Source organism: Macrotis lagotis, chromosome 1, assembly GCF_037893015.1.
Source record: "Macrotis lagotis isolate mMagLag1 chromosome 1, bilby.v1.9.chrom.fasta, whole genome shotgun sequence".
Classification (NCBI taxonomy): Eukaryota; Metazoa; Chordata; class Mammalia; order Peramelemorphia; family Peramelidae; genus Macrotis; species Macrotis lagotis.
In genome coordinates, this window is record NC_133658.1 from 246,702,847 (window position 1) to 246,730,101 (window position 27,255).

Sequence of the window (27,255 nt, forward strand, 5' to 3'; positions counted from 1 at the left end):
ATAGGACTCAGATGCATAAAAATTGTTATTTAACCTATGGAAACTGCTGAAATCACAAACAAGATAGTAGAGAGAGAGAGAGAGAAGACAACTCTGAACCTGAGAGTTCCCTATTTAGCCCTCTAGGCTACTTTCTGAATTACCACCAACACTGGAAAGTTGAGTCTCCAAAGGGAAGTGAATTATTCTCCTTAGAGTTCTAAGGGTAATTTTGGAAAGTTGAGATTTTTCTAATATTGTTGCTTATAAGCCCCTTATAAGCATGCTCCTTATTGATTATCAATTAGCCAACCAGAGTTAAAGTAAAGTTTTGGGGGAAAGCCATAATTAGTGGGTGTGACAATGATGAAGATCAAACAATGAAGACTGATGGGCTGTCATATAGGAAGGAGAAAAATCAAGAGAGACCAGAATCACAAAAACCTAGAGATGAGATAGTACCTAGAGGAGAAGGTATGTGAAATACTGAATCATTAAAAAAAAGGAAGAATGAGAAAAGGAAATTAAATCTAATAATAATAACTAGAATTTATATTAAACATGAAGTTTGCAAAGATAATATCTGTGGTCTCATTTGATCCTCATAACCACCCTGTTAGAATAGTGCTATTACACTTTCTACAGATGAAGAAACTAAGACTAAGAGGTTAAATGACTTGCCCCAAGTCATGACATAGTTTGCTTAGATCTGTATCATTCATCATGGTTATCCGTTGCTTCCTTCTGGATCTTTGTTACAGTACTCTGTCTTGCTTAACCAATTCTTCTTTGCAGGTTCATTATCTGTCCCCCATCTATAGGCCTCTATGGAGCACTGGTTAGATGTGCTGGAACACCTGGAGAGATCATTCTCACTGGGCTTTCCTGCTTCCTTCATGACCTACTCATCTCATAGCTCTTTGCTGGACTATTGTTCCACACCTTATGCATGTGAGTATCCCAGAATTTCCTGGATTTTTTTCATCTCTTTGTGATTCCTCAGCTCCTGTGGATTGAAATATTATCTGTGCAAGTCAGCTAGGTGGTGCACTCCTGGAGTCAGGAGTCAGGAGACCTGAGTTCAGATCTGACCTCAGACACTTAATAATTACCTAGCTGTGTGACCTTGGGTAAGTCATTTAACCCCAAAGCCTTGCCAAAAAAATACAAAAAAACAAAAAAGAATATTATCTGTGTATAGGTATTTCCAAGATCAATAGCTAAACTTAGCCTCTCCCCTGAATCTCAATCCCATGTTATCTGATTGTTATCTCCATAACAATTTTTTTAAAACTGAAATCATGCTGTTCCCCCCCACAAGATCTCTTTTCCTAATGTTCTTATTTCTATGGAGAACAATGCCATCCTTCCATTGACCCTGGTTGTTCTCATATCCCTAGTTTTCCCTTAGTCTCCTAAACTCCAAATATCTAATCAGTTGCTAAATCTGGTCAATCCCATCTTTATAATATCTCTACATCTGTTACCCTCTCACCTTCTCTCTGCTCTCTTGGAAACTACCTCATTCAGGTGCTCATCACCTCTCTCATGGACTCCTGCAATAAATTCCTAATGAGATCTTCTTGCCTTCTGTTTCTACCCTCTTCAATTTGAGTGGAATAAAGTCTGAGATTTCTTCAGTAGAATATTATAGATTGGAGAATAGTTAACTATGTGCCTCTCCTCCCTTCACAAAGCAACTTCTGGGATATTGGTGAAGAGTCAACTGACCCCACTTTATCTGTTGAAGTCCAGATGACTATTCAATTTCTGGGGTTGAAGGGATAATCTGGTTTCGGTTTGAATTTTATGCTCTTTTCCCTAGATTAGTTTGCAGATCTAGGTTGTAAAACCACTTTCCTCATTAAGGAGAGTGGGTCAGTGGGGACTGGGAATCTAGTTAGGATAAATGTGATTCTTGGGCCTTTTGCTTTTGCCTCAATCTCTGTAATTGTGGCTGGGTCCTCAAGAAACGATTAAAGCTTTCTCTTCATACCTTGAGAGATCTCCGAAATTTATTTAAGTGGCATTGTCTCACACAAATTCAACCTGCCAAGTTGATGTTGTCTGACCATCTTTACTCCCCTGTTCAGAAAGCTTCAATCATTCCTTATTGCTTCTAGTAACAAATACATACTCCTCTGATATTTAAAGCCCTTTATTATCTGACTCCAGCCTATCTTTACAGTATTATTGCACATCACTCCTCTTAATCTACCCTGTGGTACATTCAAACTGGCATACTTCCTGTTCTTCACATAGGCCAATATCCTGATCTCATACCTTTCCACAGACTGTTCACCATCACTGGAAAGATCTCCCTCCTTAACCCTGCCCCTGCATTCCCTGGGTCCCTTTAAGATTCAACTTACACGCTACCTGCTGTTCCATATCTTTTCTGATTACCCCAGTATTCCTGGGGTATGCTAGTATTCCACCTCCTCCAAATTACTTTTCATATTGTACAGATATAGATGTATATATACGTATTTGTCTATATCTGTCCATCTATCTACCAATCTATTGGTATTTACCTATCCTGTTCTTAAAAGTTCCCAAATAGAATGTAAGCTTCTTGAGGGCAAGGATGATTTCACATTTATCTTTGTATTTTCAGTGTAAATGCTCACTGATTTGAATGAGACTATTACTGAATGAGAATAGGGAAATGTGAGAGGTAATCCAGGGATCTAAAATGGTGACTAATTGAATTAGAGATGAAGAAACGATGGAAGGTGACTTCTAACTCATTCATTTTACAGTTTAAAAAAAAAAACTGAAACGCATGACCCCTCAGTGAAAAAGTGACAGAACCAAACTTTAGTCCCATGCTTTTTCTACCACACAACTTTCCTCATTTCCCAATTTCCAGAATAATTATCCCTCTACTGTATCACATTCTTTGGAGGTAAGTCAAGTGTGGTAGACTGGATTGGGCATCTGGGAAAAAGAAATACTTATATTCCTAGCCTGGCTCAGAGACACCACCCAATTCCCATCCCAGTCGGAAGCAGACTGAAAAGGTGTGACTATTTTCAGGAACTCTGTCTTATAACAAGGGAGTGTGTGGCAAGGAGAGAATATTGCCCAGATGTTCCATGTTGGTCATTTGGAGTTAGGCTCTGCCAAAATGTAGTTACTAGCAGACAGTCCTTTACATTGACTGGGATCAGTCATAGTGACATGGTCCAGGAACAAGGAAGTGGAGGAGCCTACTTCAACTCTTCCAGGAGGAGAGTTGGGAATTGCAAGGGTCTGACTTAGGCCCTGTCCTCTCTAGGATCCTCATTAAGAGCCAAGAAGTGGGAATTCAATAGCATTTCAATCAACTTTTCGGAAGACTCTACCCTGAGAGGTTTCCTGAATGTCTGTAAGGACACGGGAATGTTCTGGAGGGACCACAAGAAGTTAGAAATGTGGGCAGGAAATAACATGATGAGATTCATCTTGAAAAAATGCAAGTTCATACATCTGGGGCGGGGGTGGGGGGGGGTGGAATAATCCAAAACACAAGGATCTGATGGGCAGAAACAGTAACAAAACACAACAGTTCAGATGAAAGGACCCAAGGGAAGCAGTAATAGCCAGAGGGGCTGCCTGGAAAGACCTTTCAACTTCCAAGCCTTGTTTTGGCTTTTGTTCCTGGACCTAAAGGGACTACAACTCTGAACTTCTGTGGGGGGTCTCCCTGGGAGGGGAGAAAAGGAAAGAGTTTTGGGAATTTAGGGGTCTATGATCCCCAGGGTTTAATGGAAGCTACCCAGTTTGACCTTTCCCTCACACACAGGAAATGATTTTTGGCTACACAGGGCCCTATTTTCAGGATTTTTCCTCTCCAGAGGAGCAGAAAATCTGTAGCCTGGGTCTCCTGAGATCTGGCATATTATTATATTATATTCCTAGACCCTCCCCAACTCTTTCCAATCATTCCCACATGGTTCTGAAAGTAGAAAGAGGAGGAAAAAAAAGCAAAGAAAATCGGCTCCTCACAGAAAAAAGTCCTACTACTGTTGGCACAACTACTGTAACTACCATCTTTAACACATTACTTTTCCTACTACTCCTACTTCTAATCATTGGTAGTTGTAGTAGTGGTGCTAGTAGTACTAATGGAAAAGTGGTGGTAATAGTAATTATAGTGGTAGTGGTTATAGTGGTAGTAAGAGGAGGAGGGAGTGGTGATATTAGCACCTAGAAGACTAATAATAATAATAATAGTAAGAGTAGTAGAAGAATGGTGGCAGTGGTGGTGGTAAAAGTAGAAGTAGTAGTAGTGGTAGTGGTGCTGGTAAAAACAGGAGTAAGTGTAGCAATGATGGTGGTGGTGGGAGTAGTTAAAAGAGTAGTGATGGAGATGGTGATGGTAGTAGGAATAGTAATAAGAGTAGGATTAGTAGTGAGGGTAGTAGGGATGGTACTAGGGGATAGTAGTTTTAGAAGAAGAAATAATAGTGGTAGTAGTAATGATGGCAGTGTTGTGATGGTGGTGGTGGTAGTAGTGATAATAGTAGTATGGGGATAGGAATAGTAGAGTAATAATAGTGGTGGTGGTGTTGGTAGTATTAGTAGTAGTAGTAGTAGTAGTAGTAGTAATAGGAGGAGGGAGAGGAATGGTGGTGATAGTGGAGGAAATAAGAGGAAGAATATTCAAAACAACTCATTGTTTTTCCCTTAAAATATTCATCCCTTCCAAATTTCCCTATTACTATAGAGTACATCACCATCATCCCAGTCTTAATAACTATCAAACCCAGGTTTGGTACCTATCTGACATTCTAGACTTCTCACTCCCTCTTAACAACTATCCCATGTTCCAATATATACACATCAATTCTGTTGCCTAGATCTGTCGATTTTACCTTCAAAGTGACTCTTAGACTTCTTCTCTCCTGTGACATGTCACCACTTGAGTTTAGACTGCCTTCACCTCATGCCTACATTAAACCTGCTGGTGGGTCCACCTGCCATAAGTGTCTGCCCATTCAAAAGCATCTTCTACTCTCCTGTCAACAAGATTTTCCTAAATTAAGAGTGCAACCCCCCATTCTCACCCCACTCCACTTAATCAACTTACTATCAGCTCCAGGATCATTTACAACATGCTCTCTTTGGCATTCAAAGTCCTTTATAAACTTGGCTCTCATATCCCCTTAACAGTTGAGTTTTCTTACACCTTTATACCCTCCAAAATACTCTTGTGATCCATACACTTCTGGCTTGAATCATTTCCCCTGACTGTCACCCACTCCTGAAATATTCCTCCTCTCCCTGACTTCGTTTAAGTCCCAGCTAAAACCCACCTTGTACAAGAAGCCTTTCCTAATCCCCTTCATTCTAGGGCCTTCCCCCTGCTTATTATCTCCATTTTATCCTATCTTCCATCTTGTTTGTATCCAGTAATTTGTATGCCATTTCCCTCATTAACTATAAATTACTTGAGAGGGGACTGTCTACCTTTCTTTGTCTTTCTAACACTAAGCAAAGAGCCTGGGCCACATTCAGTGCTGGATAGATGTTTCCTGACTGACTGAGAGGCAAAGGTAAGAAGGGGATGTCTCTTGGGCATGGAGTCAGGAGATGGATTGACCAGTTTGAGGAAGACAGTTTAGCTGGAGTATAGTATATAGTGAGGAAAATGCAAATAAACCAGGAAGGCTAGACTGGGACCCAATCACAAAGAACTTGAACCACTAAGCTGAGGGGTTGTGTTTTTCTTGTTAAGAGCAGGGGTTCTTAAAGTGGGGTCCATGAATCCAGAAAGGTCCCATGAATAGATTTCAGGAGGTCTGTGAAATTGAATAGGAAAAAAAAATGACATCTTGATTTTCACTAACCTTAGGATTCCTTTGAAATTCTAGGCTTTAAGCATTGAAAATATATTAGTAGGAGTCCAGACTGCTTTACCAGACTGTCATAGACATGGAAGGCATACAAAAAATGGTAAATAAACTCTGGCCTGGGAGTTGTGACCCCAGCCCTGAGGGGCAGCAGGGAAGATAAAAAGAGCAGCTGACAGAAACCTCAGAGGGCTTTGATCTTCTGCTCAGAGGATAGAGGAAGGAAAGGGCCTTCAGGTCCAAGCTGGGGAAGATGGAATTTTCATCCTAGATCCTTTTGCTCCCTAGAAGCCAGTTGGTGACTAGGAGACCTGGGCACAAAGGGAACAAAAGGAGCCAAAAGCAAAATCAGACCTGAGAAGCCAGGAGCCATGAGTGAAGAGCTCTGGCTAGCTGGGTCTTTAGGCTGTAATTGTAGTTCCTCCTGCTTCCAGATCCTAGCCTCCAGCTACACTGAGAGGAACTTCTGGTTCTAACTGGGGTGGAGGTGAGAAGGGGTAGAGGAATAGGCAGGCAGTCTGGAGGAAGGAACAGATAATGGATGAGAGAAAAGAGGGACTTGGACAGGGGAGAAATATAGAAAAGGAGAAGGAAGCAGAGAATCAGAGGGTCTTTGATTAATAGCTGTAAGGAACTTTAGTCATTCTAGTCCAACCTCTTCATTTTGCAGATGAGGAAACTGAGATTCAAAGGAGTAGTAATTTGCCTAAGGTTAACTATGTTGTAATGTGGGAGGGCGAAATGTGGAAGAGTGAGAAAATTGGAGAAAGGAGAAGAAAGGGAAACTGAGGACCTAAGCCATAGTCCTCAGAAAGGAGAACCCAGCGAACAATGGAGATTCAGACTGTGAAGGATCATCATCATTGAGAAGGTTATTGTGGGTCAGGACCTGCCTGCCAAGGACTGAGAGACTGAAAAAAAAAAGGATCCTTAAAGATCATCCAAGATCCACTCCAACCCTCCAATTTATAAATAGGTAAACTGAGGCCCCAAGAGATAAAGTAACTTGCACAGTCAAATAGAGCCAGAGCAGAATGAAAATTTGAATCCAAATCTGTGCTTCATCTGCCAAGCTATTTACTTGTCATCAAGAAGTCTTCCCTTAGAACAATACAGAACTATGTACAAAGAGCAATAAAACTGTTCAAATCCTTTGACCAGAAATTCCAATTCTAGGACTATATCTTGAAGAAATTGTAAAAAATGGAAAAAGTCCTACATGTTCCAAAATATTCATAGCAGCCCTTTTTATAGGAGCAAATAATTGGAAATTGAGGGGATGCCCATCAATTGGGGAATGATAAACAAGTTATGGTATATGAATACTATGGAATATTATTATTCTATAAGAAATAATAAATGGTTGGACTCTAGAGAAGCATGGAATGACTTATGGGATCAGATGCTGAACAAAGGGAGTAGAGCCAAGAGAACAATTTATATATCAACATTATGAGATGTACAACCTTGATGGAAGCAATCTTTCTTGGCAGTCCAGAGAGCTAGGACAATTGTATTTGACAGATTATGGACTATATTATCCCCAATCAGAGGAAGAAAAACAAAGAAAACAAAATACACAGAAAAAAAACACCCCTACCAAATCTGATGAATACTTTATAAAAATTATCTCATGTATCTCTTTCCCTTACTCCTAATTCCTCATGCCAGAACCCACTAATTTGTAAATATGTTTAACAAAATATGTATGTAAAATGCTAACTTGACCATTCCCAACTGAAGGGAGGGGGGGTGGGAATGGAGGGTATAGGGAAACTTTGTAACTTGAAATTATATGTACAAATGGATGAAAATAAATTTTTTAAAAAAAGAAAGAGAAAAAAAAGTCTTCCCTTTAAGCAGAACCAATAGATTTGATGGTACACATTAGCAACAACATTGTGAATTGACCAGTTTTGATGGCTGCAGCTCCTCACAGCAGTTCAGAGAACTAAGAAAACCCTGGGAGACCTGCAATGGACAACACTATCCGCATCCAGAAGAAAACAAACCAAAAAAACCCCACAGAATCCAAATGGATACTATGTTCACTTTTTAAAAATTTCTCTTATATTTTCCTTCTTATCCCATGGTTTCCTTTCTTTACCCTAAGTGGCTAATATGTAAACATATTAAACACAAATGAACTGTTTGCTGCTGAGGGAAAGGGGATGGAAAAGAAGGGCAGGTAGAAAAATGTGTAATTTATAGATATGCAAGTGCATGAATGTTGAAAACTTTCATAATATGTAATTGAAAATATCAATTAAAAAGCAAACAACTAACACACATGAAACTAAGAAAATTGGTTTAAAATTGGTTTAAAAAAAAAGTCTTCCCTTTAACCATCAAATCTAAACTACTGCTCCCTCAAACAAAGGGCAAAATTTCTGGCATGAATAAAAGTCATTGACCAGAATTTATCAAACTTTTAGCGCTACTGAGAGCTGATACTTTAGGAAGAAGCAAGCTCCAAAAGGAAGAGAAGGAAGAAACATATACAGAGGAACTGGATACCCTTCACAGAGAAGAAACTCTAGGTTCCAAGGTCCATGATTCTTAGAATTCATGATTTAAGGGGATCTGAAAAGGAATATAGATTTAGAACTGGAGTTTGTCCACTCCAGTCCCTTTATTTTATAGTTGAGGACACTGAAGACCCAAAATGTTGGGTAACTTGTCAAAGGTTGCACAGATAGTGAGTGGCAAGGTCAGAACTTGAATCCACATCCTTTGAATCCAAATCCAGAGTTTTTATCTCTGTATAACATTTATTTCCCTTCCTCTTTTCTCTAGAGATTAAGAAATTGGAAGCTGTAAACCTAGAGATGAGAAGAACTATTGGTCATGAGTGAAAGGACCTCAACTCTGTGGATACAAGATGGGAAGAGGCATTCCTTCCCCTTTCAGCCCTGTAGGAAGCAGTTGTTCCTGTTTTCATAAGTAGATCTTAATCAAATCTAGTGCAATCTAGTCCATTCCCTTCTCTTGCCAATGGGAACTCTGCCCTTGGATGAGATAAATGTTGTGGCTGCTCTCTGGGCAGAGATTTCCTGGCTTGAGTCTATGGAAAATATGTTCTATTGACCTGGCAACAAGCCCATGGTCTGCCAATCTTTCCCACTGGAGTAGATGATTGGGTTCTGGTCTGGCCTGGAGCCCTTCCTCTGGGGGTCTGTAGAGCTCCTGCCAAGAACTGCTGCTACCTCTGTGATGGATTATGAGCTGCCTGTAACCAGAGTCTTCCCTCTTGCCCCCATCATGGAGGAATCCCTAAGGAACAGACAGAAAAAAAGAAAGCAAAGGATTGAAAAATAATTCAGGGAACAGGTGGAGGAATGGAGAGATGGAGAAAATCAAATACCATCTTTCTCCTCTACATCTCCCATCATCCTCAAGTTCCATCTGTCATAGGTTAGGAGGGAAGAGTCATTCACATCCAGGTGAATCACCATCCTCTGGGGGAGTGAGCCTCACATTCACATACTTTCTCTTTCCTCTTAATCTAAGGTCAGCAGAAGAGTCCCCATTACCTAGTTTTTATTCTAGTTTTTACCTGACCAGCCTCCTCCACTGAAGATATGTATGGGTTTTAATCCCTCACTTCATTTACTGCATGGCAATGAAATGCCTCTCATTTATCTCAGGTCTTTTTGTACTTTAGCAGAAGCATTGAACAGTAGGAGGTGCATTGCTTGGAATCAAAATCCAGCAATCCACATCTGATCTGGAAAATCCACATAAAAAAATTTTGACCCTTATTTTGTACTAGGGAAGAAGTCTGAATTTTTATGGTATTAAAAGATAAAATGTTGGTATTACAAAATACTATTACATGTATTTTATGTATTTCTGAGTTTCTAAATTTTTTTTCTGTGTCATTTGTTCCCTAGAAGCCTTCTTTTCTTTTAAGACGTAGTTCAAACTAGTCTTTAATTACTTTACACATATTTGTGTGTTTATTTATGCTGTATATTTTTAGATATGGACTTGTCCCCCTAATTAGAATGCAATCTCCTTGAAAGGAGAGATTATTTCATGCTTTATCTCTAGTGCCCAGGACAAGACCTGGCATATGATAGGTGCTTAAACAATACTGGAGAATTGATTCCTTGGACCTCATTTACTTCTTCTTCTGTAAAAAAGAGAAAATTAAATTGAATGGTCTCTAGATCCATGAACTATGTGATTATTTACATCAGCTCATCCATCCATTCACCCTCTTGACTAAAGATCTACCTGTGCTTTTCAGAGTTGGGGTAAGGGAGAAGATTTGAGCTCTGAGTATATCTGTTTTGGGAGAGTGTCTGTCTAAGTTGGAAAATCTCTATACATTTTGGGATGAATATGAAACAGTGATTTGGCTGTAAGGTGGGGAATATTTGACTATATGTTTACCTATCTCTATGTATATACCATATCAACAAATATTTGTCCATGGCATGTTGGAAAGAACTCAGCTTTAAGAACCAGAAGACCTGGGCTCTTATCCCATTCTACCAATGACTGACTTTGTGACCTTAGGCAAGTTTCTTAATTTCAGTGAACATGTTTACTTAACTGTAAAATGGAGGTAGTAAGAGATCTAACCTGAATGTGAATTTAAATCCTACCTCTTCATATACTGACTGGATGAACCCAGGCAAGTTACTTGACCTATCAGTGCCTGAGGCAACTGTCTAAGACCTTAAGTTTTAGAGAAGGTACCAACATGCACTGGTAGAGAGACCAGGTTTACTTCTTCTTCTAGGTCTACTTCTTCATCTCCTACTAGTACTGGCAGGTAGGGTCCAAAGTGGGAAGTTTACAATTGTTCTCATGATTCTAGGAGAAACCCTGATGAACTGAAATTTTCTAGAGCTGTTTGCTCAGAAGCCCCTATCTGGTGTGCTCCTCAATAATTAACCAGTGAATTGGTTTTTAGAAAAGGTTATTTATTAAGGAGGTATAGTTGGAATAAATGATAAAGAAATATCCTCCCAAACCAGAAACACACTCTCTCCTTATTCATACAAAGTCCATTGGGAGAATGGGTTTAGAGAATGCACATTAGAAAGGAGTGGCACAACTCCTGGTTTCATAGGAGTCTTTTCTCACTTCATCATGAAGATTTCCTCAGATGGATATAACTCAGTCCTGAAACGATTTTTCCTTGCTTTGTCTCAGGTCACTGGTATTTCTGGGCCATCAACTATATAATAAGTGCTTTAAAAAATCTTTATTGATTGACTTACAAAAGGAAACCCAAATTTCCTGACCTTTTGAAGTTCACAAAGTCAACCTCTGGTCATTATATTGTAAGGAGTTGAGAGAGGACAGATAACTTTTCTCTTTTTTTCATCTTTGCTACCTTCTGATTATAGAGGTAATGATCTGCCTCTTTAAATCACTTTCACTCTCAAAGTTTGATCCAATTCATTGCTAGATTCTCTGATATTCATACCCAGAAATGTGTCTAATTTTTTCTATCAAAGTCAACTTTGCCTTATATCTTATTAGATTTCATCCAAGGACTGACAAGACTTCACATTTTCCCAACTGAATAAGAACTTGAACCTCACTCTCATGAAAATGGACATGAAAATTGAGACACAAATGTAAAGTTGGTGAGTCAACTGGAGAAAAACTGGGGACTATACCCAAATCCATCTTACCCAACAGTAAAGTAAGAACTGGAACCTTACTATCATCATCAAAGAAGAAAAAAATACACAAAACTGGTTGAATATAGAAATCTATTTTACTCAATAGAAAGTAGGAGGGGAGGAGATTAAGTAAAGGAGGGTGATGTGGAGATTGACAGAAGAAAGGATAGACCTAGGGAGGCAGTAGACAGAAGCAAAATACTGGTTAGGAGGGAAAGGATGGAGAGAGAGAGAGGAGAGAGAGAGAGAGAGAGAGAGAGAGAGAGAGAGAGAGAGAGAGAGAGAGAGAGAGAGAGAGGATAAACAGCAGGAAAAATAAAATAGAGGAAAATGCACATTAGTTATCATAACCATGAATGTGAATGAGATGGACTCTCCCATAAATCAGAAGCAAATAGCACAGTGGATCAAAAACCAGAATCCTACAATATGTTTACAAGAAACACCTTTGAAGCAGAGAGAGAATAAGCACACAGAATAAAGCCACTGGACCTGGGCAGAATCCATTATGTTTCAACTGAAGCTTAAAAAAAAAGCAGGGGTAGCGATCCTGATCACAAAGTAAAAACAAAAATTGAAATAATTAAAAAAAGACAAAAAAGGAAACTACATCTTGCTAAAAGGTACCAGAGACAATGAAGTAATATCAATACTAAACATATATGCACCTTTAGAATCAATGTTATAACATCTAAATTTTTAAAGGAGAACTTTAAATTAGTTACAGGTAAAAGAGATAGAGGATATGATGAAAAGTAAAATAGATAATCTTAATTATATTAAATTTAAAAAGTTTTTATACAAACCAAAACAAAACAACCAGTTTAGAAAGAAAGCAGAAAGCTGGAAAATAATGTTTACAGTAAGTATCTCTGATTCAGGCCTCAATTCTCAAAACAGAGAACTGAATCAAATTTATAACAATACAAGCCAGAGCCCAAATGATATATGATCAAAGGATAGAAACAGGGAGTTTTCAAATGAAGAAATCCATATTATCTATAGGCATAAGAAGAAAAAAAATTCTAAATCACTTTTAATTAGAGAAATAAAAATTAAAACAACTTTGGGGTACCACCTCACATCTATCAGATTGACTAATGTGACAAAAAAGAAAAATGATAAATTTTAGAGAAGATATGGGAAAATTGAGACACAGATGCAATGTTGGTGGAGTGGTGAGCTGATTAAACCATACTCAAGACAAATTGGGGACTATGCCTAAAGGGCAATCAAATGGTTTTAATCCAGCAATACCACTTCTAGGTCTGTATCCCAAAGAGATCATAAGGAAAGGAAAAGGAGCTGCTTGTGCAGAAATAGTTATAGCAGCCCTTTTCATGGTAGCAAAATACTGGAAATTGAGATATTCATCAATTGGGGAATGGCTGAACAAACTGTGGTATATGAATGAAATGGAACACTATTACATAATAAGAAATGATGAACAGGCAGATTTCAGGAAAACCTTGTAAAGACTTGTATGAATTGATACAGAGTGAAATGAGCAGAACCAATAAAACATCGTACACAGTATCAGCAACAATGTGTGATAATCAACCTTGAATGACACAGCTCTTCTCAACAATACAGTGATCTAAGACAAAAACAAAGGACTCATGATGGAAAATTATTTCCTACAGCCAAAGAACTGTGGATTCTGAATGCAGATTGAAACATATTTTTTCATTTACTTTATTCTTTTATGTGTTTTTTCCTTTTGATGTTTCTTCTTCCCCAATAGAGACTAATATGGAAATTTGTTTTATGATACCACATGTTTAATCTATATCAAATTGCTTACCTAATAGAGGAGGGAGGGGAAAAAAATTTGGAACTCAAAATCTTGTAAAAAAAGGAATACTATTCAAATGCAGATCAAAACTAACTATTTTCAATTTTTAAAAGTTGTCTTATGTATTATGTTTTAGTTTCTCTGATTTTTTTTCGAATTTGATTTGTTTCTTCTTTACATGTATAGCCTATATTAGATTGCTTTCTGTCAGGGGAAGGGGCAGGGAATGTAGGTAAGAAGAAAAATTTAAAGCTCAAAATTTTGCAAAAAAACTATCCTTTTTTTTTGGCAAGGCAATGGGATTAAGTATCTTGCCCAAGGTCACCTACCTAAATAAATATTAGGTGTCTGAAGTCAAATTTGAATTCAGGTTCTCCTTTCTCTAGGGCGGGTTTCTATCCACCTAGCTACCCTGCAAAAAAGACACTTGAAAACTACTGTTGTATGTAGTCAGAAAAAATAAATGAACAAAATATAAAAAAAAAGCAACACCAAAATTGTCTTGACAAGTAATTTGGGGGGAAAATATATTAAATAAAAATTTAGATCCCTTGTTTGTTCAATAAGATTTTGTAGATTTGTTCTCTCATATTTTTTACCTGAAGGAAAGTCCATTTTGCCCCATAACAATTCTTGCTGAATTTGCTGAAAAAATTGTACTTCATTTTGCAGAGAATAGCAATTATTTCAAGTGTAGTGGGAAGTGCTGCTAATTGATGAAAGACAGTTATATTGATTTCTTATTTTCCTAAATCAAAAAAATCAAACAAAAATATTCTATTTTAAAAAATGACCTTGGGGCAGTTATGTGGCACAGTGGATAGAGCACTGGCTGGAGTCAAGAGTACCTGAATTCAAATCCAGCCTCAGACACTTAATAATTACCTAGATGTGTGACCTTGGGCAAGTCACTTAATCCCATTGCCTTGCAAAAACAGACCAAAAAACTCCATTGCTCTCCACAAATATCTTGAATTTATTTCCCTTATACTTACTGTTACTGATTCTATTAAGTTTCTATAATTTTCATTGGACATTGTAAAATGTAGATTATAAATTAAAATTTTAATTTTGTTTTTATTTTGCATAAGTTTACTGCCATGCTGGTGCTATTGTGTAAAATAGCTTTAAGACTTGGAATCATATATTACTTATGTCAAATACACTTGGTTTCCTACAAGCAGACTGTAAAAACTTGCTATTGCATAGCTGGGCTATTAACAATCTCTCAGTGCCCCAGGTGACTCTTTAGCAGTAAAAATACAGAACAATTCCAGGCTGGTAGAGGAACTTTCCTGAACAGGAACCAATGAAATCACAGATCTGGACTCACCTCAAAAAAAAGGTTATTGACATCCATAAAAAAATCTATTCATTACAGGCATACAATGAAATATAGTCACATCAAAAACAAAAATTGTTTTTTATAAGCACCTTTCTATTGTCAAATGAAAGTTAAATAGAATAGTTTTAATTTCATATTTATTCATTATCTGAAATACTTAATTTCTCATTTGTATAGGAATTTCATACCGGGCTTATTTAGTTCTTTTAAAATTTATCCACCACTGACTGCTATGATCTTCCTGTTCCGAGACAAATGACTTCAAGATGGTACAAATACCCTCTGGGAGCTATGGGAATTAAATCTTGTGAATTGTGAAAGCTCTTTAACTGTTTGCCTTGTTTAACTTGGCACTCTCACTTTGTATTAATAAAACTTGTGTGCACATCTTAGACTCAAAAGGGAAGTGAGTGTCATTTCATTTCAAGCAGGAACAAGGGAAAACATAAACCAAGGAAAGCACACTCCTGAAGGTTTTCAGTGGGTCTGTACTGCCACCATTTGAACACAAGTGGGAACACACCCTTGGACTCACTATCTGAGTATTTGCCCTAAGAAATGTCTCAAGTTCAATGTCCTGGAAGAGGGGAAGGCCTGGGCAGTGGGCAGTAGCACTGGTACCAAGGAGCTCTGGCAGGACCAATCAGTGAGCCTCCAAATCTGGGAGCCCTGAGGGTTCCAGTAACTCACCCAGGCACCATCTATGCAACCCCCAGGCAAGTTTCTCATTTAGACTGGATTTAGACAATGGGCTTCATCTAGATAGCTCCTCCTCATCCCCTTCAATTTTTATAGATTATATTACAGGACCCAACTCTAAACTGAAATTTAGAGAGCCCACTACCTTCAGAGGTCATTTCTCTTCCTTAGAGATAAGTAGCCCATGTCAAAAAGCAAACCCTGTTCTTTAAAACTTCAGGGAAGGGGCGGCTAGGTAGCGCAGGGAATAAAGCACCAGTTCTGGAGTCAGGAGTACCTGAGTTAAAACTGGGTCTCAGACAGTTAATAATTACCTAGCTGTGTGGCCTTGGGCAAGCCACTTAACCCCAATGCCTTGAGAAAACCTTAAAAACAAAACAAAACTTCAGGGAAGGTCCCACTGTCCTCTATCCTACACAAATCATATATGGAGTACTGTGTTTAGTCTTGGGCACCACATTTTAGGGAGGCCATTAATAAATTGGAAGGAGTTCAGAGAAAGGCAGCTAGAATGATGAAGGGGCTAGACATCATGTAACCAAGGGTACAGAAAGCATGGATTGATTGTGCCCAAGTGTAGCATCATTCTCTGTTTCATGCTTTATGTCTGCCCAATACATAAAGAGAACCACTGGAAGAAAGTGGAGATGTTTATCCTGGAAAAGAGAAAACTTAAGGGAGTTTTGATTGATATCTTCAAAACATCCTGAAATCCTAAAAGAGATGTTAGTTATATTCTGCAACAAATAGGGTAGGGTTCAAAGAGTTGCAGAGAGGTCTATTTTTGTTGGATGTAAGAAATAATTTCCAGTTAAGAGTTTTCTAATAGTAGGGTAGAATTGCCTGAGAAGACAGTCACTAATAGTCTTCAAGTGGAAGACCACCTGTCAAGGAAGATATAGAGGAGATTCCCTCCATGGTGTGGACCAGACAAGGTGAGGTTCCTACTCTTCCTGAGGTTATGAGACTGCAGTCTTGCCCATGGTAGAGCCCAGTGTTCAATTAAATTTCTCCAATTGCTCCTATCTCTCCACTTCTCCAAAACCTCCCCCCAAAATTCCAGGAACAAACCACCCACATCCCTATTAGCTGCCAAGAAAGGAGGCCACAGTGCTGCTAGTACAAGGATCAATCTTTTTATTGATGTGCTGACTAGGTGTGGTCAGACCAAAAGAGGAAGCTTGAAGCCCAGAAGGGAAGGGAGAGGCTGATTCATGATTCAGCATGGGGTCCGAGGGCCCAGAAGATGGGAGAGCAGAGGATAGGTCAGTGAGCAGCTTTCTGTCTTGAGCTTGTCCAACTGCTGGTAGAAAAGAAGGGTAATAATCACATCCAAGAATAGCTAATCTGGTTTGACTAGAAGTATAACTTTAAAGCATCCATGAGCCCCCAGGATCAGGGTGACTTTTGTTAAAAAACTAAATGACTTATATTAGACCTAAGGAAAGAGAAAATATCCTTCCCATTATCCAAAAGTGCTACGTGGAGCTACAGGGTTTCTTACTCACTGAAAATATTCAAGAGAAGTGACTCAAAGAACACAACTGTTGGTATGTTGTGGAGGAGACACCTGTTCAAGACAAGATAACCTCAGAGTCAGGCCTGGAGTCAGGAAGACTCATCTTCCTGAACTCAAATCTGGTTTTAGGTACATAGCTGTGTGACCCAGGGCAAGTCATTTAACCCTGTTTGCCTCAGTTTTCTCATCTGTACAATAAGTAGAGAAGTTAATAGCAAAACTATTCCACTATCTTTGACAGGAAAATCCCATAAGGGATCATGAAAAGGTAAACATGACTGAAACAACTGAACAAAAACAATGATACCTTTTGGCAAGTTCTTTCCTTTTTCTGGACTTCAGTTTACTCCTCCATAAAGTGGGGATAATGTGGAAGAGTGAAAAGAACAGTGGATTTGAGTCAGAAGCCTTGGGTTCAAATAGCAGCTCTATTATTTATTATACCTGTGTAGCCTTTAGAAAATTCCACTTTCTCTGGGCTTCAGGTTTTCTCAACTGTTGGACTAGAGATTCCTTCCTAAGTGTGAAATCTTTGCTTACTTGCTTTACTAATCTCACAAGTTTGCTGTGAAGAAAGCACTTGATGAACTGAAAAACATCTTGGAAAAGGAACCAGGATGATTTTGGGTACAGAGGTAGCAAAGTGAAAGGACCTGAGTTTGAATCTTGGCTCTGCCCTTTTATAGAACCTGTGAGAATCTATCAGAGCTGAAAGCATTCAAGTCCAAGGCATTTTATACATATAGAATGAAGGGCCCAAGAGATTTGGTGATTTGCCCAATGTCAACCAAGGAATAGGAAGGAGAGCCAGGATCTAAACATGCTACTTTTGCTTCTTGAGCTCAGGATGATGACTCTTCCTGACTCCTCATCATGGTGTCACTTACCTCAGGAAGTCAGAATCCATCCTCAGACACTTACTAGTTGTGTGACCCTGGGCAGGTCATTTAGCTTCTCTTTCCCTCAATCCATTAGAGAAGGAAATGGCAAATCATTCTAGCACTTAAGCCAAGAAAACTCCATATGGGGTTACAAAGAGCCTGACATGGTTGAACAAAAGTGCCCTACTAATTCATAGCTGCAAAACTATTATTATTATGTAAAATTAATAAAATAGTTCCCATTTATTTAGCTTTTAAAGTTTTTATAAAACTATTTCCTTACTACCCTTTAAGTTAGATATTGCAAGTATTGTTATCCTTATTTTACAAGGGAAGAAACTGAGACCCTATTTAGAGTCATAGAGCAAGGCAGGAACAGTGACAGATTTCAGGTTATAAGTCCAGTTCAGGGAGGCCCCATTTGAAAATGAGACCATATATCAGATACTGAGGCAAAAATAGTTCTGTTTAGCCTCATCTTTTTTTTTTTCCCTAGAGAAAGAAATCGAAATATAAACCCAGAGAAAGCTAAAGTTTCAGCTTATTAAAGCTCCCATCCCAAGGAAGCAGCCAAAGACTCTCCCTATTTCTTATCACTACTCACTACCTCCCTCCTCATGAAGCTCTCTCTATATATGATTTCTTTCCTGCATCACCTCCCAAGGACCCCAGACTTTAGACCCTGAAGTCAGAGAGAATTTAAGGGTGTTGAACACCATCCCCCATCAGGAAATTGAGACCCAGGAAAGTTAAGGGAGAGACTCAAGGGGGAGGAGTTCAAACTCCCAAACCTGGGTTTGAACCTAGCTGTTCTCGCTTCTCATCCCTTTGAGTATTTTCTGCTCTGTCATGCTGTCTGACTCTCTCAGCCTACAAGTGCTCCCTGTGTTCCTTAGACAAGAATTCTTCCTTGGTTCTAACCAGAGAAAAATATCTGAGGCTAGAAAATAGGACTTTTCAAAAAGGGTCCAATATTTTATTCCCACTTGAATTCTCCCAGCCTTGTGTCAAGACCTTCCCGCCATCTGGGAGCTATGGAATTAAATGAGATAATATTTGTAAAAGCATTTTAGCCTAGTGCCTGCCACAGCAGACCCTGGGGAACAAATACTTATTCCCTCCCTGCCCACTCCAGAAGACTCCCATCTTTGCCCAGACCCCAGACCCCTTCCCTTCATCCCCCACCCACCTCAGTCCTCAGGTGAGAGGCAGGAGAAGTTTCCACAGCCATTGATACAGCATTTGAGTGTTCCAGAACAATCAGTGTCTTCAGAACACTCGTCCTTGCAAAATCCCAGCAGAGAGATGCTACTGCTACCATCAGGACATTTCCCTTTCTTTTCTGGGGAAAGAATGAGAGGAAGCAGAGCTTCTGAAACTTGGAATCTAAGCAAGGCTCCCTGGCAGATAAGATAGTCCCCCAGTATACTAACAGAAATGGAAAGTTCTAGTAGGAAAAATGAGCAAGGTAATATCTGAACTTTCTACCACTTAGAGACTATGGTGAACAAAGCATTCTGTAAATGAAAGGTATTATAGAAATGTGAGGGACACATTATTAAAAAAATAATCGTTTTTGGCAACAAGTCTACTATTGAAATAAGTTTTTCATGACTTCACATGTATAACAGGTATCAATCATGTTGCTTGCCTTCTCAGTGGATTGGGGAGGGACTTAGGAAAGGGAGAGAATTTGGAATTCCAATTTTAAAATGAATGTTAAAAATGACAACCATGTTATACCTGTATAGCTTTCTTTCATGGGAAGGGGAAAGAGGAGGAAATGTAAAATTCAAAATCTTGCAAAAAAAAATGATTGTTGAAAAATACCATTGCATGTAGTAGGAAAAATAAATAAAATATTTAATAATAAAAAATAATGACATGAATTCTTTCACCAGAACTTGCTTTCCTCATAGTCATGTTGCCTTTTTGGTATGATTCTAAGGTGTCTAGGAAGACACCCTTAGATCTCCCAAATTTCAATTCTACCTACACCCTGATGTCTGACCTCCTTTCCTTGGAGATAGAAGTTTTATTCCAGAGATTGTAATGAGACTGAGAAGGTCAGTCCCTCAAGAAAGGAGACCCTCTAATGGACATTGTCACAAAAAAGCAGGAGAGTCCCTACCTTCAAGGAGGTTATAGTCTAATGGGGCAAGTCAATACATAAAGGATTATCAATAGGTGACCTGATTGCAAAACCTCTCCTAAGTACAGATTTGGGGAGAAGAAGGCACAGAGAATTATAGGGTTTGTAACAGAGTTCTGGACTGGGAATCCAGAAACAAATTCTTCTCTAGTTAGGTTATTAAGCCACTGAGTGATCCTGGACAAGTCATTTCCCTTCCTCTGGACTTTTGAAAAATGAGAAGATGGGACCAAACAAACTTGAAAATCCCCTCCAGCTCTGTCATTCTATGCTTTTGGTTCTACTCTTCTGTACCCTCCAACATTCTAGAATCTAGAACCATCATTTATGATATGTCCAGAGCATGGTTGCTTCACTCCTGGTTCTACTTCTTACTCTCTGACCTTTCTTCAGAAGTCTTACCTTCCTTTTCCTCTATCCTCCACTGCCCAGTTCCCCTATATGTATTGCCTTCCTCCATTAGATTATAAGACCTTTAAGGTAAGGATTCTCTTTTCTGCTTTCTGTATCCAAATACTTTAAAAAATTCCTGGACCCTAGTAAGTGATACTTTAGCTATCTATCTACTAAGTGTTGTCAAGATGGAACAATGGGCAGCTCAAGTATTGGCATCAGGGAGGGCTCCAAAGATCAACTCTGCCCTTTCTCAGTGCTACTGAGTCAACCCTGACTATCTTTACTCTTTCAGTGACCAATTTTTTTTTTTAGATTTTTGCAAGGCAAATGGGGTTAAGTGGCTTGCCCAAGGTCACACAGCTAGGTAATTATTATTAAGTGTCTGAGGTCAGATTTGAACCCAGGTACTCCTGACTCCAAGGCTAGTGCTCTATCCACTGTGCCACCTAGCCACCCCCTAGTGACCAATTTTTTAGCAATCAATTCGCACACCCTGTGGTAGGTGGTCTTTTCTGATCTCATAGTACAGAACTGGGCTTCTGATTAAATAGTAATTGGCTCATTCATTAGATCAAAAGATCATAGATTTAGAGCTGGAAGAGACTTTAGAAGTCATCTAGTCCAAAACCCCTCATTTTATACAGAATGTTTGCTAGCTCTCAAGAATTCCAGGTCTTGGCAAGGGCTTCCCTTTCCCCAATATAGGGATTCAGAGGTGGAGTTGCTTTGAACTTTGAGGTTGGCAAAAAGTCTTCCAAGTTCCTCACTCTGATATCTCTGTTTACCCTCTCAATATCCCCACCACTCATATTCATGCATTCATACTTATCAGCACACTTAGCTACACTAAGTTCATTTACATACTCTTATACATTCTACCTTTAACCACACACAGCAACAATAACCCTCTAACCCATACTTCATATAATCTACACATATGCTGCCATTCATTTAAACTTGTACAGAACCCTAGAACCATTCACACACACACACACACACACACACCCACACACACACACCTGTAGAGATCTAAACACTCCCTTTGTCCACTCATCTGTATATTTCCTCCACCATCAATATACATGCAAGTCATTCAAACACTTTTTGACCTACAAGCAGAAATGAGTCAATTCTCCCCAGTTAGGTAAAAGGATATCCTTTATATTATCCAGGGTCACCAATAATAGAGTATGGAAGATCCTATCTCCCAACAACATGAGGAGATCTGTGTGGAATGGGGAAAAGGTTCCTGAACCTAATGCAGGAGCCTACTTAATATCAGGTTCCTTCCCTGACTTTTTCATGCCTTATTTATCCATTTTTGCTTTTTTTAGTCATTACCTCTAAAAAGGAGCTCCAAAATTAGCTTCTTTCTTTCATCTCTCCTTTCTCTCAGATCTAATTTTCTGTTGATTTCAATCTCACTCTCAATTTCTAGTGAACCTATAACTGCCCCTGATCATTTAACTTTGAGAAAGAAGGCAGCTTGGATGTAACAGAAAGTAAAACCTTTTTTGAATGGCCTGTATTGTCAATTCTGCCATTACATGCAATCATTAAGATAATGCTGGAAGGGAACTTAGGAGGTCTGCTACTTTAGTCTCTTTTTTATTGAAGACAGAATGAAGACCCAGAAAGGTTTGGGATCTTTTAGCAAGTGTCTCTCTAACCTCTCTAGAAGGAGAAGGAGGTTTTCCTAACCAAAGAAGCTAAATGATTTGGGCCAGGGTATCTCTACCCTTCTTAGGGAGTTCTGCCTTAATCCTGGCTTATTTTAGCCCCTTTCCTAGGAGGTCCCAGTCTCAGCACTTCAGAAGGTCTGGCAGTGGAGATTGAAAGACTGGACAAAATGAAGCTCCAGGATTAAAGATGGAAACCCCAAAGTCCCTTGGTACTGGGTAGTCATATCAAACCAACTTTACACAGCACCCCCTCACTTAAATTCAATTCACTTGCATGTCTTGGCATCACCTCTCTGAAGTCATGATTGTCTGGAGAAAAAGAAGGACACACAACAAACTATATGAACCAGGCTCTAGTGAAAACAGATAATGAAAATAAACAATTCAGACTGGAAACAAGGCAGTTTGGACATCCCAGAGCTCAACTAAATCCTCTAACTTCAATTCTCTTAACTGATTTGGACCAGTCATCCCTTCTCAGTTTCTTTCTTAGAAAAATTTGGGATTAGATTGCACAGTCCATACAAGGGACATTATACCATCCCATTCTTTTGTCTTTCCCTCCCTACAACTGGATTCTGATCCAGAGAAGCCAGATGATTAGGATGCTTCTTTGGCTGGAATCTGAATGCTTTGCTGTGGGAGTTTGTGGTAGAAGTAGACAGAACTTCTAGGCCCCAGTCGGCCCAAATGCCTCAGGAACCCCCAGTCCCTGGGGTGTGGCCCCTTCTCCACCCCTTCAGGCTTCCTGGGAACAATGTCCCAGCTGTGTGAGCCCGGAAACCGTCATGCACCACAGACTAGGGAGGGCTGTACAAGGAGGGAGCCAGACTTGGGGGGGGGGGGGCAGAACTTAGTATTCTTCCCCCCCCACTGAATGGCGGGGGGGGGGGGGGGGGGGGGGATAAGGAGACAGCTCTCTTGAAGTCCTACTTAGCTAGGGAGGCCAGGAGCTTGGAGGACTCCACAGTCCTGTGGTTGGGGGGCAGGTGGATAGGGGGAACAAATAGGTTACCATTGGGGATTCTGCAGATGGAAGTACAGCCAACTGTGCAGCACTTTAGGATTTCAGGACAGTCTCCGTCAGTCTTACATTCATTGGGGCAGTCGAAGGTCTCCCGTGTCTCTGGGCACACGCCTTCCTTTTCTGCTTCTGAGAGCAAAGGAAGGTCAGGGAGGGCCCCATCCGACAACTCCACCTTCAGCCCCAAATCATCCATCTCGGGCTGGAGTTTCAGGTTTTCCTTGATCTCTGGTTCCCTGTACCCCAGAATCCCATGATCTCTCCAGTTTCCAGGTACTTCCACCTGTTGCCTCCGAGTTCTCCATCTTCAGCCCCCAATTCTTTTCTACCCACACCCAAGGGACAAATCTAAGACCTGTCCCCCAATTCCGACTCCCTGGGAAGTTCCTGCAGGGCCTGGCCCGAGGGTGATCCCACAGGCTCCTCCTGTGGTTCCCGGGTACCCAGAGGCTGAGACTCAGCGGCTCCCCCTCGCCTCCATCGCCCCCGCCCCCTAGGCACCCCGCCACTCTCCCGACAGCGGTACTGACCAGTGCGATTCTGCCAGATGACGGGGTCCAGAGTGTGGTTCTGGCCGCTGGCGGGGGCCAGGTCCAGGAGGAAGAAGAGGCAGAGGCCGCTGAAGAACGCCGAGAAGGGGGCGAGTTGGCGGGCCATTGCGTGCTGCGGGGGATTTAGATCTGACCTTCCCAGTGGGGGATTTAAACTGTAAGAGCCTGAGGCTCGGGGCGGAGGAGAGGGCGGGGAGAGAGCCAGCTGCGGGGAGGGGGATTGGGTGGGGGCAAGGGGATGGCGAGGTCCGGCTGCCACCTCATTCCATTTCACAATCCCTTAAGATCAGGTGTTGTTCTTGGCCCAGATGGGAACCAGGAAATGCAGTTACAAGGCGTAGCGGTCAAGCTCAGCTAGACTGGGGACCTACCGTCCGTCTCTGGGCTCTGTATCAACTCTCTTCGCCCTGGGGTGGCGAGCTCCATCCTTTGAGAGCAGAGGAGTTGCCTGGACCGTAGAGCACCTGGACTCTGGGGGAGGCACTAGGATGGGTTTGAACTGCATACCAAGGCACTCCCGGATTCCCATTTGAGCCTCAAGAGTTTCCCCAATTTCCAGGACACCTGTGGCCTAGAGCAAAGGGGAACACTAGGAAATAGCTAGGATAGGGCAGAAGAAAGAACCTCAGTGGGAAGAGCAGACATTCTGGCTCCCAGGGGCTATTTTGAGGGGAATGGGGTACATGTCCCCGGTCCTGCGGGAGAAGTTGGGGGATCAGCCAGAAGCAGCTCAGAAGCTCCTCCCTCCCCCCACTTCCCGCTCCGGTGTGCTTAGCCCCTGATTACCTCCAGGGACTCAGGGACATGCCAGCTCTGGGAGGGGCGGTTCCCACGGTAGCTAAGAGGTGACCAAGCTAGGTTTATGTTTGTTCTGAGCTCAGGAAACAGTCAGTGTCTGGGGAGGGGGGGTGGAGCGTCCAGCCCCAGGCAGGCTTTCAGCTCCTGGCCAGGGGCACGCAGAGGGCAGCTACCTCGCCTCCCGCGGCTGGCTCTCGCTGCTAGGTTGCGTTCTGTGAGCACTGACCTGGTGCTGCAAGGGGCCTCTCCCAGGGGCCCTGTGGTTCACCCCTTCTTCTGCAGACTCCGGGATCTCGGGATTCTTCCCCCATTATGCACTGGCAACCAGGGCCAGAGGCAACCTGTTTTTGCATCCCCGGTTCTGTCTTACCCGACCCCCCCCCCCAAAGATGGGACTGAGAGGGAGAGGGAGAGGCAGAAGCTGAACTGGAATCCGTTGAGTCACGGTTGGGGTGCAAAACATCTATATATATAAACACACACACACACACACACACACACACACACACACACACACATATATATATATATTTATTTATTTATTTTATTTTAACAGATCTATGCTACTTGGGGGTCAGCTAGACCGTGTAGTGGATAGAGCAACTGCTCTGCAGTCAGAAGAACCTGAGCTCAAATCCAGCCTCAGATACTTAATCATTACCTAGCTGTGTGACCTTGGGCAAGTCACTCTTAACTCCCCCCCTTGCCTTAAATTTAAAAAAAAAGGTGGGGTTCTGTTTCCAATCCAGAACCAGTGGGGTGCTATATACTCTGTCTTGGTCAGAACAGATCTGAACATAATGGAAAACATCAAGCAAGCAAGTCATCAAGACAAAAAGCATTTATCAAGGAGCCTACCATGTGCCAGGCACTAGAGATATAAATACAAGGAATGAAAAAATTCCTCCTGTCTTAAAAGTTTACTTTTCAGTGAAGGAACTGCAAGCACATATAAGAATATATACAATATAAATATAAAAATTAATAAATATGTATGTACACACACACACAAACTTTACACACATACAAACAGAAGGGGAGGAAAGGAACTCACATTTGGCAGAATCAACAAATATATTTTACAGAAGATAGTGCCTAAGATACATCTTCAAGGAAGACAGTTTCTCCAGGAAGCAGAGATAAGGAAGCAGAACATTCCAGGCTAGAGGGTGGGCAGAGAAAAGGCAGGTGATGGTGAAGGACATTTGGCAGGATCACAGAGTGGAGAAAGAAGAATATATCCAATGAGTCTGGAAATGAGAGTTTAGGGCCAGGTTATCTGGACAAAGATGACACAGTAGAGAGAGTGCCAAGCCTGAAGTTAGAAAGACTCATCTCCCTGAGTTCACATCTGACCCAACATATTTAATAGCTGTGTGACCTGAGTATTTACTTAGGTTTCCTCATCTGTAATATAATCTGGAAAAGGAAATAGCAAAATCACCTGAGTACTTTTGCCAAGAAAACCCTAAATGAGGTCATGAAGAGCTGGATATGACTGAACAACAGAAACAAAAAATTTTGAAATGTTTGCTTCATTACTATTTTATTCTCCCTAATTATATATCAAGAAAATTTCTATCATTCATTTTTACAAGATTTTGAATTCCAACTTTTTCTCTTTCTTCCTCTCTCCCCTCCCCTCTTCTAAAAATGGTAGGCAGTTTGATATAGTTTATGCATGTGCTATCATATGAAACATATTTGTTACATGTTATCATGTAAAGCATATTATTTTTAAAAATAAATCAAAAGGAAAAAACTCAGGAGTAAGAATAAAGTAAGTGAACAAAATGTGCTTCAATCTGCATTCAGACCATCAATTCTTTCTCTGGATGTGAATAGTAATTTCCATTATGAGTCCTTTGTATTTCTCTTGGATCATTCTTTTGCTGAAAAGAGCAGAGTCATTCATAGTTGATCATCACACAATGTTGTTGATACTGTGTGTACAAAGTTTTCCTGGTTCTGCTCACTTCACTTTGTATCAGTTCAAATAAATCTTTTCAGGTTTTTTCTAAAATTTGCCTGTTCATCATTTCTTTCTTTTTTTTTTGCAAGGCAAATGGGGTTAAGTGACTTGCCCAAGACCACACAGCTAGGTAATTATTAAGTGTCTGAGGTCAATTTGAACTCAGGTACTCCTGACTCCAGGGCTGGTGTTCTATCCACTGTGCACCACCTAGCCACCCCTGTTCATCATTTCTTAAGGCATAATAATTCCTTATATATAATTACGCATTCATATACTATAGATTTTTCAGCCATTCCCCAATTAATGGGCATTCCCTCAATCCCTAATATTTTGCCACCATGAAAAGGGTTACTATAAATATTTCTGTACATAGAAGTTCCTTTTCCTTTTTCATGATCTCTTTGGCACACATAGACTATTAGTTGTATTGCTGGATCAAAGAGTATGCACAGTTTGGTTGTCCTTTGGGATAGTTCCAAATTGCTCTCCAGAAGAGTTGGATAGATCAGTTCACAACTCTACCAACAGAGAGCATTATGGTCCCAATTTTCCCACTTCCTCTCAAACATTTGTCATTTTCCTTTTTTTTTGTCATGTTAGTCAATCTAATAGATATGAAGTTATGCTTCTGAGTTGCTTTTCTAATCAAAAGTGATTTAAAGCACTTTTGCTTATGTTGATAGATTTCTTCATCTGAAAACTGCCTGTTCATATACTTTCACTATTGACCTTTTGGGATTCACTTGTATTCTTATAAATTTGACTCAGTTCTCTATATATTTGAGAAATGAGGCCTTTATCAGAGATACTTGCTTTAAAGATTGTTTCCCAGCTTTCTGCTTTCCTTCTAATTTTAGTTGCATTGGCTTTGTTTGTCCAAAAACTTTTTAATGTAATATAATCAAAAGAATTTTTTACATTTTGCAATGTTGTCTGTCTCTTGTTTGGTCATGAATTCTTCCCCCTATAGATTTTGG

The 27,255-nt window shown here is 40.3% G+C and overlaps 1 protein-coding gene and 1 long non-coding RNA gene across 3 annotated transcripts in view; one reads left to right on the forward strand and one right to left on the reverse strand.

Annotated features, from left to right (window-relative positions):
* Positions 1-11,756, forward strand: part of LOC141504802 (uncharacterized) — a 66,649-nt gene extending 54,893 nt beyond the window's left edge. The window contains exons 3-4 of the long non-coding RNA XR_012473476.1: positions 775-930; positions 8,613-11,756. This is a non-coding gene — a long non-coding RNA (uncharacterized LOC141504802). The remainder of the gene's footprint in view (positions 1-774; positions 931-8,612) is intronic.
* WFDC2 (WAP four-disulfide core domain 2) lies at positions 11,686-23,671 on the reverse strand. 2 transcript variants are annotated; one of them, XM_074210105.1, is made up of 4 exons: positions 23,485-23,671; positions 22,946-23,083; positions 18,890-19,042; positions 11,686-16,603 (listed from the first exon to the last, which is right to left on the reverse strand). In XM_074210105.1, exons 1-3 carry the CDS (start codon positions 23,609-23,611, stop codon positions 18,891-18,893), a joined length of 417 nt encoding a protein of 138 aa, XP_074066206.1. In that variant the 5' UTR covers positions 23,612-23,671; the 3' UTR covers positions 11,686-16,603; position 18,890. The 2 variants fall into 2 exon arrangements, with proteins under 2 accessions (XP_074066206.1, XP_074066205.1); XM_074210104.1 differs by having other exon boundaries at positions 11,686-16,600; positions 23,485-23,670.
* Positions 23,672-27,255: the final 3,584 nt, after the last annotated feature.